At 42.8% G+C, this 18,379-nt stretch overlaps 2 protein-coding genes across 3 annotated transcripts in view; one reads left to right on the forward strand and one right to left on the reverse strand.

Annotated features, from left to right (window-relative positions):
* DOCK1 (dedicator of cytokinesis 1) overlaps nucleotides 1-18,379 on the reverse strand; it is a 528,830-nt gene that overhangs the window by 222,350 nt on the left and 288,101 nt on the right. The window lies entirely within an intron of this gene.
* Nucleotides 177-18,379, forward strand: part of LOC309971098 (putative acidic leucine-rich nuclear phosphoprotein 32 family member C) — a gene marked incomplete at both ends in the record, with an annotated part of 31,240 nt that continues 13,037 nt past the window's right edge. The window contains 3 exon segments of the mRNA XM_082853906.1: nucleotides 177-360; nucleotides 363-397; nucleotides 401-794. Of these exon segments, the coding sequence (XP_082710032.1) occupies nucleotides 177-360; nucleotides 363-397; nucleotides 401-794 (613 nt within the window).

Consider the following 18,379-nt stretch of genomic DNA (forward strand, 5'->3'; position numbering starts at 1 on the left):
AGCTCCAGGGGCTCCGCCCGCCTGCCGGCACGCCGCACACCACCCACCGCCCGGGACCGCTCAGACCCCTTCCGACAGCCCTCTCTGCGCAGGCTAGGACGCCTCTCCCCCGTCCCCCGACCCCGCCGCGGAAAGTTAAGTTTGAAGACCCGGGGTGGGGGGGTGGGGAGAGAAACATGGACATGAAGAGGACGATCCACCTGGAGCTGAGGAACTGCACCCCGGCAGCTGTTCAAGAACTTGTCCTGGACGATTGCACATCAAACGATGGGAAAATTGAGGGCTTAACGGCTGAATGTGTGAACTTAGAGTTCCTCAGTTTAATTAATGTAGGCTTGATTTCAGTTTCAAATCTCCCCAACTACCTAAATTGAAAAAGCTTGAGCTCAGTGACAATTGAATCTTGGGAGATCTGGATAGGTTAGCAGAAAAACTTCCAAATCTTACACATCTAAACTTAAGTGGAAATAAACTGAAAGATATCAGCACCCTGGAACCTTTGAAAAAGTTGGAATGTCTGAAGAGCCTGGATCTGTTTAACCATGAGGTTACTAACCTGACTGACTTAGGAGAGAGTGTCTTCAAGTTCCCACCCCAGCTCACCTACCTGGTTGGCTATGACCGAGAAGACAGTGAAGCCCCTGACTCAGATGCCGAGGTGGATGGTGTGGGTGAAGAAGAGGATGAAGATGAAGACGAAGACGCAGAAGGGGAGGATGAAGACGAAGTCAGTGGGGAGGAAGAATTCGGGTATGATGGAGAAGCTGATGAAGATGAAGACGGGGGCTTCCCTGGTGGCGCAGTGGTTGGGAGTCCGCCTGCCGATGCAGGGCACACGGGTTCGTGCTCTGTCCGGTCCGGGAGGATCCCACGTGCCGCGGAGCGGCTGGGCCCGTGAGCCATGGCCGCTGAGCCTGCGCGTCCGGAGCCTGTGCTCCGCAACAAGAGAGGCCGAGACAGCGAGAGGCCCGCGCACCGCGATGAAGAGCGGCCCCCGCTCGCCGCAACTAGACCCAACACAGCCAAAAATAAATAAATAAATTTATTTTAAAAAGATGAAGATGAAGATGAGGAGGAAGAAATCGGGAAAGGTGAAAAGAGGAAGAGAGAAACACGATGAAGGCAAAGAGACCCCAAATAAACTGAGACCCCAAAAAAACTGAGACCCCAAATAACCTGCAAAAAAGAACTGTTCAGTATTGGCTGGACTGCTCACAGGGATTTGGTAGCTGTTTAAGAAAAAAAAAAAAAGGTAGCTGTGATCACAAACCCCAGGACACCAACCCACCCAAAGAGCCAAAGAACAGTTTCTGTGACATTCCACCGTCCTCCATTTAGTCCCTCTTAGAAATGCACCACCAAGCTTGGGGACTTCACCTCAACAAAATTATAAGCGTTGTTAGGCTTTTGTGTAAGACTTGCTGTAGCGTGGATAGCTGTGATCTGTGAGTCGACCGTCCGTAGCTGCCAGTTACACTGAGATTGTAACAGCATTTTTACGTTCTGTACAACAAAGAAGCTTTGTAAATAAAATCTGAACATTTAAAAGAAAGAAAGAAAGGAAGCATCACAAATCACACTGGTTTCCCTTCACCTGAACCCAAACCTCTAATCGCAAGTCACACTGAGACGATCTACATTGGGAGCCACTCTTCAACAGATGTTCAGCCCAGATTTTTTTTTTTTTTTATTAATCTTGATTAGACAAGATCTTAACAGCATGTAGTGGAAGGTAAATCCACAGAGTCGTACTATAATGACGAATTTTAATTACTTTCCAGAATCACTCCTTGTTTGCAAAATTGAGTATGTTTTTCACAAGCTAATTCTCTGGCTACACAGTTAAAAGTGCAAAATGTAGTGATCCTAGCTCCTGTCTCAACAAGAAGTACACGGGATAATGAAGCCCACTAGTTTTGAATTTAAATCAGCTCCTTTGGTGTCATGAGGGGCAAAAAGCAGAATTCTAGACTGATCAGTTAAAGAGAAGCACGGTCAACAGGAGGTATTTGTTTGAAAGAATTGGAAACTTCACACAACTACGTGGGAATTCTGGAAAGGAAAGCACCATTATTGGGGATGAAACCATTATCACAAATAATAATTTCTAATGTCAACCAATGAATGGGCCTACAAGGTCATCCATGAGCTGCCCCCCTCTCCACAAAATACCCCTGACTCCATCTCTGATATGAGCTGAACTTTGTCCCCCCTCCCCTGCAAATTCATATGTTGAAGTCCTAACCCCCCAGAGCCTCAGAATGTAAATGTATTTGAAGATGGGGTCTTTAAAGAGACAATTAAGGTAAAATAAGGTCATTAAGGTGGCCCTCATTCAATATTACTGGTATTCCTTAACGAAGAGGAGATTAGGACACACACACACACAGAAGAAGGGCCGTGTGAAGATGCAATAAGAAGACGGCCATCTACTAGCCAAGGAGAGAGACTTCCGAAGAAACCAACTCAGCAGGACACCTTGATAGTGGACTTCTGGCCTCTAGAACGATAAGGAATGAATTTTGGTTGTTTAAGCCACCCACTCTGTGGCTTTTGTTATGGCAGCCCTAGAACCTAATGTAACCTCATGGCTTCAGTCACAGTCTCCATGGGGTCTCAGAACTTGCCCAGCTTCTCCCCTCAAGAGGCTGCCCTGCCTGTGTCCTCTGATGAAGGCTCCTCCCCAAGAAGACCACCTTACTCCCAGCCCCTTCTTCCAGCATGTAGCTCCAAGGCCTGCTTCCCCAGCGCTGCTGCTGCTGCACCCCATTTAAAGTGGGACCCCCGCTCAGGCCCCAGCACACCCCATCCTCTCACACCACCTTCTCCTGCAGGAGTTACCTTCACACACATTCACGTAATCTACCTACTTATTAGAATTGTTGTTGATTAACCCTCCCCACTGGAAGACAGACTCCAAGAGGGCAGGGATCACCACTTCACTCGCCAACCAAGCTCTAATGCCAAGAAAAGAGCAATAAATCCTTTGACGAAGCAGACTGAATGCCCATGATGTTGTCATTAAAAAAAAGAAAAATTGAAGTGAAAAAAGGCCTAATATAAACAAACAAAAGGGAAATTATTCAGTCCAGCAAAGGCCATAATTGGAAATAAGGACAGATTGATAATATCAATTAAAAACAATGTACTTCTAATGAAGTTATCAATGTCTTTCTAGTCTTTTTAAAGATCCCTAAACCTACTGCTAAGTAACACTTTTCTAAAGAAATTCATGTACCAAAGTATTTTTTACAATCAACTTGAAATGTATGTTCTGAGACGCTGACAATACTACCAGAATTTTTTTGGTATCTAATAGTACTGAATTCACATTAGGTAGCAAAATGTCTCTGTGGTGGGGTTTGCTGTGAGCGCATCTGAATGTAAGAAACTACCTTGGGGATTCGCCATCTACCTTTTCTCTAAAGGGAGCTCTCTCTCTGGGTTATCATATTCAAAGCAAATTTAAACACTGTGTCCTGGAAAAAAAGAATTGCCAGGTGAGTCTTAAAGCAAAGCTGCCTGGTCATTTAACGGGCGTTGCATTCATAAGGACAACCTGATATGCTAGAAAATTTGTGCACTTTTGTACATGGAGTAAAAGCCCAGGGCCCTGTTGTAAGACATGGTCTGGGAGTCTGTTTACTGGGCAGTAATAGGTGTGTACAGGTGCAGCCCGTGGCTTCCATCCCACGCAAAGCTTCACCTGAGTCACATCACGTCACTGTAAGCCTCCATCAAAACACAGGGCAAAGGCAAAAACCAAACAAGAGTGCGATGGTAGCCACCAAGCGATCACAATGCAGCCACGTAATCCAGCAATAATGAGGAAGCAGAAAACCTCATTTTGCTTACAGGCTTTGTATAGCGTTTGAGAGAACATTCCGCCAAGCGCACCGTGCTGCTCCCCGCCCCACAGATGAGAGAGAAAGAGTCTTCCAGCCACCTGGGGACCCGGGCACATTCCCGAGACTCAGGCACACCTTTCTGGAGGGTCTCCTCACCTACACTCCATTAGGAAGGAGAGAAGCCCTGCAGCCAGATGATTCAACTCCCCTTCCCTCTACAGCCTGTGAGCAAAATCCATTCGTACGAGAAACAGGCGAGGGCAAATGTGGCTCGTTTTGAAATATTAAAATTAGCGTCATAGAACACAGAGTGCAGAGAAGAGTGTGTTGAAGCCCAAAGGACATTAACCCAGCATGTGTGTATCACCATTTAAAAACAAGTTTGCTTTGAAAGAACAGAGAAATTCAATAACATACAAAGAAATATGTGTGATCAAGGAGATCGTTATAATCTGACAGAGAAAAGAACATATTTATTATTTTGAAATGCTAATGGCTTCAATAAAATTCTGAGAAAATTTTGATATAATTAGAGTCTTGTTAGGATAATGAGGTATTTATATGGTTCGCATTTCTTGTGTATTTGATAAGTCCTTACTTTGGCATAATTGCTATGAAATAAATTTCTATAAAGTCAAAAAAATAAAAAGAATAAAATCACCTTCAAATTTCTAATACTTTCATGATTTTACCAGATGGAAAATCTACTCGGTTACTAACAAGTATCAGTTACAGGGTAGGCAGTGAAATGTAAGCTGAGGGTTATAAAGGTAACGGGGAAGAGATCAGTCAGAGCTCAGGAACAGCCAATAGAGCACATTTATGCAAGGCTCAAAAAGTTCTACCTTGTCGCATGTAACTCGGAGGGAGCTGAGGCGGATTGCTAGGGACCCATGCTCAGCCCAGCCTGAAAGTCACCCCAAGATTTGGCTTCCAGATCTGACTGTGTCTGAGCCGCAGTGAAACCTCACCATCAGCGCCCCAATGGGAGAGTCACAAATCAAAGGAGGCTCATCCTGATTCTGCCAGCATGGAAGGAAGCATGAGATTCTCACTGCCTGGAACCCTGAGACCAGGAGGAAGGCTTGGGCATCACTACGGCCCCGCCCCTTTCTACACACTACCTGCCCTTTATAACTGGCCATGAAGTAAGCCTTTTCCAACCAGAGGGCAGCATTTCCAGCCCAGGAAGAGCAGGGTAATTTCCGGGGGAACCAGAATCGAGGGAAAGTGTCCAGAGCGTCCGCTGCAGCCAGGCATTTCAGATAAAGGGCTGCTGGCGGACGGCTCAGGATGAAGCCGGTAGAGGACGAGAGAGCCCACCTCACATCCATTTCTTGTCTGCTTTCTGCCCATCAGGTGGGTGCTCAGGGCACGTCTGAAGATACAGAACGGAGGCCTTAGGAACACCGCTTGTAAAATGCGTTGGTTACAAACGGTCGCCAACCGTGCTGCAGCTGAGGGAGGCCCACACTGGCAGAGTTACAAGTCTCAGTCACCTTCCCCCTGCCCTGGGAAGCTCTTATGATGGCCAGGTGTCTTCACCTAGCAAGTATATTCGTGCTGCCCTGACCCCGAAGACAGGGTGTCCAGGACAGCAGCTCTGGAGCAACAAGGACAGACTGAGCCAATTGCAGCAGATAAAGGAGAGGACAGGCAGGGCAACTGATTACAGGTGTGTTCTTCAGAGAGCAATCGAGAGCTACCTGGTGAGTGGGAGGGGTCAAGAATGGCCACATGGGGGAGCTGACTGTACACTAGGACCTCGGAATCATCCACTCACTCATCAACACACACATGCATCACTACTTGCTACAGGTCAGGTCCTGTGCTGGGGCTTGGAATATGAATGGAGATGAGCCACAGGTGCCTGCCCCGGTGTCTGGTGAGAAAAGACCCATTAAAGAGCAGCTGTATTAGCGTGGCAGGGTCAAGATGGGGTGACACGGGTGCTGGGGGGGAATGGAACAGGGGCACCCAGCCCGGTGGAACTGGGGAGAGAAGTGGGAGAAATTCAGTCGAGGCAGAGATGCTCCCTAATCACAATGGTGAAGGTCCCAGGAGCCTGGGAGCTGGGAGCCCAACAGGCCCCTTTATGGGAACTGGTCAGAGAGGCAGAAAGTAAGACAGAAGCAAAGACAGGGCAGGGACCTCAATGCTCAACTTTATTTGCCTGCAAGTTTCCTGTGTCTTATACATAGTTATTCTCTTTGCCAATTAGATCCTACTCCAGTCCACAAGTACGATCAATATGATGGGGATAGAAAGTTGCCTATTAGGAAAATTTCAAAACATCAACAACTTTGGTGCTCACTTAGAAAGGAGCATATTGTATTAACTACTTCTTACGTTTGACAGGTTTTATCTGGCTTTCTCTTTGCATACTCTTGTACAGAAATGCAAATCCTTCCCTGGCAATTACAGAGTGAAATAGTGGAAAAGATACTTTTGTAACAACTTGTAATTTTCTAAGCTATGTGTCCAACAGCTAGAACTCAGAAGGCTAACTTCTCTGCATTCTTCCAAAGCAACCCTCACTCCTTGGAGAGAAATCCTTCAATCTAATTGTAGTTAATTAGACAAAACTGATTAAGCCCTGCATTTGGTTGCCGGCAGTCTGGATCAACATGAGATGGTGAACAGAATAAACAAGGAAAAGGACAGGCTTGGCTGCATCCTACGTTGTGCCCTTTCTCTGGGATCTAAAAGGAAAGAATGGTGATCGGAGAAAATGTCAAGATTCACGTAGCGGAGGGCGCACCACGGGCTCACCTGTCCTCTTCAGGGAGGTCTCTGACACGCCCCCCTCTTGCCTGTAGCATTGATGCAGCAAGTGGGGCAATTGCTTTGCTTGACTAAAACTTGTTCCGTTCCAATAAAACACTCAATTATAAAAATTTTTTAAAGTCCGTTCAGTACTTAGAAAATTCAGTTACAGGGGCCTGCAAACAAATTACAATTCTTGTTCCCATCTAGTACTTTGTGTACTTCTGACACATAACAACACATGAATTCCAAACCTCTCTAATTCAGATTTACTGGCAGAGAGAGAATAGAGTTAATCGGTGGAAAATGTGAATTTCAGGATATATTTTGTAAACACTGATTTTATGTACATAAAGGAACTTACTCAAAAATAGATTACAAAAGTATATATAGTAATTTTTCTGATACTTCTAATTTAACGGTTACATAACTTTTTCTTATTCCAACAGCACAGTTAACGTATTCAAGTTAATTAAAATGTATTTTAACTTTCTACTAGTTCGAGTTTAAGCAAATTTTTTATCATATACACTCCTTTTTGCCCTTCCACAAAACTCCTGCTTTAAATTCTCGCTTATTATTATTTGAAATTCTTTATGACAAATAACTTAAGCCACGGTAAAAGAAAACTGTAAACACATTTTAAAAGTATTTCTTAATAGCCCTTCTCCATCCTAAAAAAAATAGTCCAAAGTTATCTTTGGATATAATTAAAACAGGATATTTTTCTTATTAAATAGTTAATGGGACTTCCCTGGTGGCACAGTGGTTAAGAATCCACCTGCCAATGCAGGGGACACAGGTTTCAGCCCTGGTCCGGGAAGATCCCACATGCCGCGGAGCAACTAGAGCACATGAGCCTGCGCTGTAGAGCCTGAGAGCCACAACTACTGAAGACCGCGTGCCACAACTACTGAAGCCCACGTGCCTAGAGCCTGTGCTCCGCAACAAAAGAAGCCACCGCAATGGGAAGCCCGTGCACCGCAACACAGAGTAGCCCCTGCTCGCTGCAGCTAGAGAAAGCCCATGCACAGCAACAAAGACCCAACACAGCCAAAAATAAATAAATAAATTGGAAATAATTTTTTTTAAAAAGATTGCTTTGAAAAAAATAGTTAATGGGTTATCAAGAAAACCTGATTTTCCACGGACAGAAAGTAAACACATAAATTTTTAAGAAGGCACATGTGAGCCCAAAGCATAGCTATAAACATATACCAAGAAAACATCAGTATCTTATTTTTCTTGCGAGTCTCCAAGTCATTTTGATAAGCTAAGGAGCAGAAAGCAAACCTCAGCTGGTCTGTAGTCCCTACTGATAAAAGCCTATGGTGAAAAAAGGCAAACTGCTGATCCGGGAGTGTGTGTACAGAGATATGGAGAGACCAATGACAGAAAGGTGATTTATTAAGCTAATTACACAATTACTTTCAACAAGCCATTTGTAAGCACAAATCTTGATAAAAAATAAATGCTGGAAACATCAGCGTGTATGAAGTGCGACATCTGTACCCCTCTGTGCTGCTCCTGGAAGCTCAGATACAGCGACTTCCCTCCCTACACCCATGGGTAAAGACGACAAAGACAAAAATACTGACTGATGCTATTAGAACAGCATCTCCCTGATCCAATGTGATTGAATTAAAGAGTGTCTGTCAAACACTCTCAGCATAACAGTACTTTGTTGTCCAGCAGGCCGGGCTACACACGGTTCAGCTTTCCACTCTCCTCCGAATGAGGCCTCAAAACAGAAAAGCTGGGCTTCCCTGGTGGCGCAGTGGTTGAGAATTTGCCTGCTAATGCAGGGGACACGGGTTCGAGCCCTGGTCTGGGAAGGCCCCACATGCTGCGGAGCAACTGGGTCTGTGAGCCACAATTACTGAGCCTGCGCGTCTGGAGCCTGTGCTCTGCAACGAGAGGCCGCCATAGTGAGAGGCCCGCGCACCGCGATTTAGAGTGGCCCCCACTTGCCACAACTAGAGAAAGCCCTCGCACAGAAACGAAGACCCAACACAGCAAAAATAAATAATAAATAATTAATAAACTCCTACCCCCAACATCTAAAAAGAAAAAAAAAACAGAAAAGCTGAGCTTCACAAGATGTAGACCGTCCTCCCAAAGGTTTAGTTCAAGAGTCTTTAATTTGATGTAGAAAAGCACTCTACATCAAATTAAGGAAATAACTGAAGGAAACTCAGTAAAGTAAAGATGAGCCATAAGGTGCAAGTTCCACACAAGAGATCATCTTTTTAAGACACTGTGACTCCAAGAGCTGCACATTAAACCACTTGCTGGGTATAGCTTCTCATCACTCCCTCTGGACGAACCTTAAACTACTGTACCTTTAAATCAACTGAGAAAGGCAGCTGCTCGTTCACCCAGGAAGATACAATGAAGATCAATCCAGGACACAGGAGTGGAAGGAACTTTAACCAGATGACATCTTTGAACATTTTTGGTTCTGTAACTGATCCCTAATGCTCCTAGCATTCATTCTGAAACCCATACCCTGGGCCGGAGACTGTGGGAGAGGTTGAGGATACAGAAATATGAAGACACAGTCTCAAGGCCTGAGAAGCTCCAACAGCAAAGGAGGGGACAGTGTGAGCATGAACGGGGCCGCATCAGTGACAGTGAGCATGTGTGGCCTACACCTGCCACTGGTGTAGGCGGGGGACATGGTCAGTATCACAGAGCAGGTTGGGCCGGGACAGAGATGGGACGGAGGTAAGGAAGACAGGGTCTCACTCAGCACTGGAATCAAGTGGGCTGAGAAGGTGACCAGGGGATTCCACACCAAGGAACGCTTGCAAGGCCAGCCCTGATTGTCTAGAGTAGTAAAACCCACAGAGACAGAAAGTAGACGGGTGCTAGGGTACCAGGGGCTGGAGGAGGGGAGAAGGGAGAGTTAGTGATTAATGGGTATAAGAGTTTCAGTTTGCAAGGATGAAAAGAGTTCTTCAGATGCATGGTGATGATGGTTGCATAACAGTGTGAATGTACTTAATGCCATTGAACTCTACACTTAGAAAGGTTAGGTGGTACCTTTTGAGTTATGTATATTTCATCACAATTAAATTAAAAACAATTTATTAGCTCCAACAAGACCTAGTACTCCCTCCCCTTTATAGACAAAATGGCCAAGATGTGAGTGAGTAGGATGATGGGAGGTAAGGAAGTTAGCCAAAAGCTAAGTACATAACCCCCAAAGGGCAGTGAGCTTAACCAAAACCTCTACTTCTTTAGGGCTGCTTCGAACAGATCATGAATCCACATGTTCACACTTGTTAGGACTTGAGGAGTATATTTCAGCAAGTCCAGTCCAACCACAGTGCGCTGACAGTTCCTTCTTTACCCCCAATCTTCTTGAACCTAAAAGGAAAACCTTAGGGCAAATCCACAGACCCAACTCTGAATCTGGAGAATTAAACAAACAATATCTAGAAGTTTGAGCTTAATAACTGATTCTCCTTTGATTGGGAAATAAAAGCACAAAATAGGAGGAAAAAATAAGGAAAGGACCGTGAATTTCAATGTGACAAGAGACAACGGGCATCAACGGTGCAGAGACTATAGAGACATGTGAACTTTGCAAAAGCCCTGCTTTGTCTCAGTGCAAACGGTAGGGGATCATTGCCAAGAGCATCCTTGGCTGGTGGAGTGAGGAAAGTTTGATAAGCACAGGTGTGGGCAGGAGATTAGACGGGATAGAGGTCAGAAGCTACCTGTCCGAGTCATTGGCAGCAAGCTAAGTAAGTTACCAGTTTTTCTCATTTAAAGAAGATTCCTCCCCCACCCCCAGCCAAAAAGTAAAAAATAAAAAGGTTCCTCCAGTTCAAAATGTTGTGACTTGATGATTCCATTTTGAACCAAAGTTATTTACCTGGCTCTACTATTAGTGAACCAAAAAAAAAAAAGCAGATTCTACTTTGACACAACAATATTTTCAATTGTGCGTCTCACATGTACTACTGCACATTAAGTCAAATTATGCTATTTCTATAAAGGAAATCCCTATTCAAATATTTTGATGTTCTTTTAGATTAATGAAAGTAATTATATTCTAAAATTTTTAATATCTCATAAAAATATTTTCCATGTGGCATTTTTCCCACTGATACATGGCACCAACATACAAGAAAACTTTGTTCTTCAACATGCAAAAGCATATATGAGCACACTCACATTGCCAGTATGTTGGCATTACATGTCTGAAGCATGGCTATGCCATTATTTCCATGAGGATCTCCAAACAGATGAGAAATTGGTAAGTGAACTTAATATTTATTAACTGGAAATCTTTTCAAGATATATCTTTGTTTTGTTTTGTTTTTTATATATAGTAGAATGAGAAATCCCTAGGAGCTCAGAACCTCCTGGCAAAGCACAGTATGCTCAACAGACACACAGTAGGATTCTCATCCTTTTGGCTTCTGGAAAATTAGCATACTATCAGTTTATGAGAATTATGATCCAAACACAGTGTCACAAATGAAATAACACCCAGCGTGAAACTGCTTAAACCACTTACACTATCCAGTTCCAAGGAAGTAATGTGCAGAATCCAATTAAAAGACCAGTTTTCATCTCCTTAAAGCTGGAAATCAGGGACAAAGGCAAGTTATATTGAAAGGAGAGGGTCTCAGCAGGTGTCCCATGAGCGGGTTCTTGGTACAATGGCACGAGATGCCTGACTTTGGAATGTGTCTTACTTTTCCCCACCCTCACCTTTCCTCTCCTCCTCCCCCTCCCTCTGTGTTACAATAAAGCTCCTCTGAGGCCAGGGAACAAGGCTGATGGGTGCAGCACTGAATGCCTAGCACTTAGAACGTGGGAATGTGGTAATCACCTAATAAATATGGCGACAAGTGAATGAGCACCTCCTCCAACTGTCCCCTGTACTACCCTCTGGCCAGACAACAGCTGGAGGGAAGAGGAGAAATGATGGTCAGTGATCACTGCTCTTTGGCCTTGACTGGATCAGAGCTATAGGATGAGCTGTGCAAGAACACCAACCCCTGCCCCTGATACAGACTCAACGATGGAAAGGTGATGGCTGCAACCAGCAACTGGGAGGCCACTTCCCCGACCAATGATTCCTCCCCTTAAAATTCTGCTCAAACCTTCGCCTGACTCCAGCCATTATTCCTAGCAGAGCTTGCCCATCTGACAACCGAAGGCTTCTATAAATTCCTCTGTCTGGCTACAGTTGTGAACACGTTGTTCTGAAGGCCAAAAATTTTCCAGCAGCAGGCAAGAGCATTTAGAAAATTAATGAACCAGAATTCTATTACCAGTAAAATCTTGCTTTAGTATGAGGACCAGTCTGGGCGCTCACTGTGGGACTGGGTATCTCAATAGTTGGCAAAATGGAATGTGGAATATTGCCAAGAGGAAAAGTGATGAAATTCAAACATACTCGTAGAAATGTAAGCTCCTGACCATTTACTGAGATCCACGATTGGCTTAGAATCAAGACAACATGTTGCTTACAAACATAATGAACAGTAATACATAAATAGACACTTCAATTTTTTCTGATTAGTAGATAGCATTTCATTTTTAGCTTTTAAGCTTGCGCTTTAAATTTGATTTTCTGTTTTGTTCATCCAATCTCCCAAATTGACACGTTTAAGTCCTCCTTTAAAATACTTCTGACTCAGCAACATTGCTCGTGGGAGTTGATCCCAAGGAAATAAACCTAAATAGAGAGATGTTTTGGCAGAAAGATGGTCCATGAAGCATTACTTATCCCTAAAAATAACTTAAATATTTCATAGTTATAAAATAGTAAAGAAAAATAAAGAACACTCATTTGGTTGATAAAATTTATACCTAAAAATGGATGTTAGGAAGACAAAGCAATGACACGGGAGAAGTGCCTGTCGTAGGAGATTAACAACCTCTAGCGAATGATGGGACGTGCAGACGCAGAACACAGAAGTTTGCAGAGAGGTCAAGATTTATGCAGGGACTATTCACAATAGCCCAAACATGGAAACTATCTAACTGTCCATCAACAGATGAACTGATAAAGAAGATGTGCTGTGTGTGTGTGTGTATATATATATATATATATATAAATGTAATACTACTCAGCCATTAAAAAAAAAATGAAATAATGCCACTTACAGCAACATGGATATAACTAGAGGTTATCATACTTAGTGAAGTAAGTCAGAAAGAGAAAGACAAATACCGTAATGATATCACTTATATGTGGTAACTAAAATATGATGCAAATGAACCTATCTACGAAACAGAAACAGACTTGTGGACATAGAGAACAGACTTGTGGTTGCCAAGGGGGAGGGGGTTGGTGTAGGGATGGAGTGGGACGTTGGAGTTAGCAGATGTAAGCTATTATTATATGGAGTGGATAAACAACAAGGTCCTACTGTATAGCACAGAGAACTACATTCAGTATCCTATGATAAACCATAATGGAAAAGAATATTTAAGAAAAGAATGTATGTATACATATAACTGAATCACTTTGCTGTACAGAAGAAATTAACACAACATTGTAAATCAACTATACCTCAATAAAAAAGAAAGAAAAAAAGAAAGAAAGAAAGAAAAGAAAAAAAGAAAGAAAAAAGAAAGAAAGAAAAAGAAAACAAGGTTTGTGCAGGGAGATAATAAGAAGAAACAAAAAAAGTTGAAAGAAAAATATTAGGGTGACAACAGTATGAGGAGAGCTGCGCTAAAAGATGTCATAAAAAAACAATGATTAGGACTTCCCTGGTGACGCAGTGGTTAAGAATCCGCGTGCCCATGCAGGAGACGAGGGTTCGAGCCCTGGTCCAGGAAGATGCCACATGCCGCAGAGCAACTAAGCCCGTGCGCCACAACTACTGAGCCTGCAATCTAGAGCCCATGAGCCACAACTACTGAGCCTGTGTGCCACAACTACTGAGCCTGTGCTCTGCAACAAGAAAAGCTACCACAATGAGAAGCCCACGCACCACAATGAAGACCCAACGCAGCCAAATATAACTAAATAAATTTATTAAAGAAAAAAACAATGATTAAAAGTGCTGAAGGAGGTAAAATAAATTAAAATTAGGGTCATAAATGAGGGATCACAGTATATTTAAATTAAAAAAACAACAACCACATTGTGAAAGAATTCCAATTTTTTCATAAATAATGTAAACCAGGGAGAGTACTTAATCTTTCTGAGTATCAATTTATTCATGTATAAATTTAGGGTGTTTAATCCTACCCTCAAGTGTTGTTCTGAAACTAATAATGGTTAGGCAATGTGTCCTTTTGGTCTATCCATCAGCAGGAAGAAAGAGGTACTCAAATGCCCAGGAAAGACTCAGGAGGATGAGGGCTGTCTGATCGGCATGGGATGTGGTTATCAGAGGATGTCAGGGACTCCAGGACAGAACAGTTCCAGAAGGGAGGGGAGAGAAGGTGGGGGCATGGGTAGTTAGAAGTGGTGGTGGCAACAGCTAGATATTCTCTAGGAGTTGCCAAATGGTGAAAAGAACAAGACAGAACAGACTCTAACGACCTGGCATGAACAGGCATGGTCGGCAGCATTTCCGGGGCTAGGAGAGTTCTACGCACAGAACAAGAAGAGAGAGGAGATGCAGAGATGGGAGATGCAAGAGGACATGGAAGAGTGTATGCAGCAAGTGCTAAAAAGCTGAGGGAAAGAAACCGGGCACATGCAGAACGGGCTCTGAAAAGGAGACGGCACATTTGCCTCCAATCCAGGAGAGAACTATAGGCGGGACATACAGAAACAGGCATTTTGAAATGAGTGAAGGAAAAGGAAACAGAGACCACTCACATCTGATGGCTCAGATTAAACGTATTTACCAAGCATGAGCTCCGTGCAAGGAGCTCAAATTGGATGGTCATGTCACCTGCAAGGCAGCAGTAGGGGACACGGGCGGATGCTAAGAACAGTAATAGGAAAAAAAAAGTGCTATCCTGCAAACATCCATATCCTGCAGGGCCACCTAGCAAAGCAGAGCTAACCGATTAACAGACACGCAAACTTCTAAAAGGCAAGGGTCCTGGCCTGCTCTCAAGGCAGGATCTCAACCAGACGGAAACGGTGCCCGTCCCTGCAGGACATCTGCACTGCAGAGGACACGTATCCACTCGGAAGGGAGAGCAGGGGGTAACAGGTGTGGTGCAACTACTTCCTACTCAGATCTGAATCTTTTGTTAAATTAGCAAATTGGCAAACTTCATCCACACTGAAAAGTAAGGAGAAAAGGCATCACTTCTGAAACGTAGGATGGGGACGTGCATATGTTTCCTGGACAGCAAAACCCTCGAGCATTTGAGAGTGAGGCACATTATTATTATTGCATTGGAGAAATTATGAACTTATCAACAGCCTTTTGCCCAAGTATGAGAGTCAGCTTGAGCCTCTTCCTTTTTCCAGCAAATGGAACAGCGAGGTTGTCTGGCCCAGAGGCTGTAACGCATGGTCATCAAGAACATATATATGTATAACTGAATCACTGTGCTGTACAGCAGAAATTAACACAACATTGTAAATCAACTATACTCCGATTACAAAAAAAAACGAAAAACTATTTGAAGGCAATCTGCCAACTTCCAAATAATGGGGATATTTTAGTGAATATAGAAGGAAATAACTTTTTTTGGTCACAAATACATGAAGGCATTTGATACTTTTCAAAATCATACACTTGTTGAAATTTAAGAAAGCATAAAAGTAAAATGTTTTCTCTTATTAAATATTAACTTTAATCCCCATGGAAATAGTCATTTGTCCCAGGCGGGTACTCTTCTTTAAAGAAGAAATGATTAAAGAAGAAATGCCAACATTATGCACTGAAATAATTTGAAAATAGACACGTCTGGGGATAGCCTCTGACTAATTACCAGTACCACCTAAATACATCAGTACAACGTATTATATTTTAGGTCAAAGAACCTAAAAAACAAAAAGTTTTGTTTAAAGGAAAATGTAATCCAAATGAATGGCAACCTTTTGACTTCGTAATAAACACTCTAGGAATCAAAATATACATTTTAAGAATCTAGCCAATTTAAGCTTTGGTTTGGATTTCCACTGTCTTGTCCTCCATACTTTCAACGATTAATAAATATTGTCAAAAAAAAAAAAACAGTCCCAGGTGGCACCTCCTGGGTACCGTGCTCTCTCTGAAAGAACACCACTGCTGTGACAAGTTTCCACTAAGTAGCAAGAGGTCTTCCCTTAAGAGCTGGCAATGCTTCTAAAGACAGGCACCAATCTCTCTTCTGCTTGTCCTTGCCATTGTGTCTGTATCATTCACTTTCAGATTGGTTCCAAGGACTTTTTAAATTTTTTGACCAAATATTTACTTCTGTGTGGAGTTTGGTAGAAAAGCTCACAGAAGCTGCTTCCAAACTTGGTGCTTAAAGAGTCAATACAACAAACAATATCTTGACCAACAGGTTCCAATAGCCCACAGGTGACTCCAAAGGGGGGGTTCTTGTGCTTTGTTTTCCCCAATGCAGCCCAAGGATCTGGTAGACCACACACCCTCTAGAGAACAATTTCGTTCATGAATTCCGCAACTGACCCCCCAGGTATCAGGGATTCTATTATGCCCAACCCTGTGAATCAATCCTCCTGTCACAGCCTAGATACAACTACTGGGGAGCTATATCTCCATGAGTTTACATTTCAGATGCAAAGGTGCAGTCAGATAACTCAGCAGCAGAAACACAAATGAATATTCAGAGCCACATTTGAATAGAAGAGGAGCAGTTCCTGTAGGCTGAAGGCACAGGGTAATAAAAGGGAAATCTTGCTCTACGCTCCTGTTATTTAGATGTTTTTGCTATTGTCTTCTGGGTTTTTTTGTTTCTTTGTTTGTGTTTGCTACAAAAAAAAAAACACACACACACAAAAACCCTGGATTTTGACTATTTTGAAAATGTCCGTAAATCATCCCACGTGTAGGTAGGGTTTTTCTGCCTTTATTTTCTTTAGCTCTGTATAATTTATCTTAAAATCAACCTTGTGGAAGCATATTTTAAGCTTCTGAATGAGATCTGGATACAAAAAGTGCCTATCAGTCAAAGAGGATTATCAAAGCCATCTTGTCTATTTCAGGGTCTAAAAACACAAGGCAGAGCTATTTGTTCACAATCCATCATTATCCATACCTGCTAGCAGGAACTCAAGATAAACAGGGTAGAGAATTGAGCTGAGGCTTCTGTTCTAAATTGTCTTGGTTCAATGCCCTGGGCTCCCAGGGGAGCTGGAAGCTCAAGAGAGATGAAGGGGAGAATACCCAGCTTCAGGCCACCAATATGTTCCCATCACATAGAAGGGGAACGTGTACATTTAAAAACACGACCCCATAGATATTAGTCTGGATTAGGAAAAGATAATAAAGATTAGCCTGAGAAGGAATCACAGTGTCTATGTCTATGTTTCACGATTACTGCACAGACTTTTAGAGCTTAAGAAGGATGGGGGATTCTCTTTGCCTAAGGGTGTATTTGCCTAAAAGAGATGCTCTACCCCCAGGTACAGAACCTAGAGAAGCTTTCACACAGGTGTGCCTGGAGCTAGTGAGATGAATGATCTTAATGGCACCGTTCTCAGCACAAACCCTGATACCACCCATATATCCAAGCATGAAGAAGCGATAACTCAGTCGTGAACTGCTCCTACCACTGGAATAGTACACGGTAAAGAAAATGAACGAACCACAGCTGCAACCATTGACATGGACAGATTACCAAACCATAATGCTGAAAGTAAAAAGCATGTCACAGAAAAATATGGATTGGATGATTCAAGGACTAAAGCAAGCAAAACATAAGAAAATACTTTTAAGGGATACATAAATATGTGATGAAACTATTCAGAAGAGCAAGGGGATAACCGAAAAACCTAACTAAAGATTATACCAGAAAACGGTAGAGGGATACACTTGAGGGCCAAGGGAGCATCTAAGGATCCTGAGCTGGAAACGGCACAGTAGCCCATTTTACTATTATTTTAAGCTGTACATACTTATTGTATTTACTCGCTTGTATGCATGATATATTTTGATTCAAAAGAAAAAAGAAAAAACGGACGGCGATGAGCACTACCTGTCGGCTGGAATAAGACAGAAACCTCCACAGTGCGAAAGCTCACGACCGTACATGTAATAGCCACTGCAGCATCATTTCCCAAGGTGTGTTCCCTGGAATACTGGCCACGGCATGCTTCACAAAAATAGAGAGCTCCCTAGAAAGGAAAGCTAGGAAAACATTGCAATGCTAAGCCCTATCTCATCTTCCACAAATTCATAGGATACATTCACATATTAAGGTTTCTGAGAATTTCTATAAGGCAACATTTTCATTTGGTTCAACTCCGTGTTATCCAACCTTATATGACCAATCCATTACATAGAACTCATCACTATGCCAAAAGGAAACGTTTGACAACACCCCAAAATACAACGCTAAATCAAATAACCTCTAACGTAGCCCCAAAGTAGACAAGAGTACGCGATGAAGAATAAATCAGATTTTTCATAGGAACTTCCTAAATATATGATCTTTCCAAAGCACTAGAAAATATTACTGATTGCTCTAATCAAAAAGAAAAATTATCTCCCGTGTTCTTTCTCTATCTAGAATACGACTAGTTGCCTACAATACTAACCCAAAACCTAACTTCCAAGTCGTGTCTTACAATAACTCTTCCACCATGAAGAACAACACAAATGTATTTGCAGCAAAGATAATTACTACCAATAAATTTGTTCTGAAAA

The sequence above is a fragment of the Leucopleurus acutus genome, assembly GCF_964270905.1.
Source record: "Leucopleurus acutus genome assembly, chromosome: 14".
Lineage (NCBI taxonomy): Eukaryota > Metazoa > Chordata > Mammalia > Artiodactyla > Delphinidae > Leucopleurus > Leucopleurus acutus.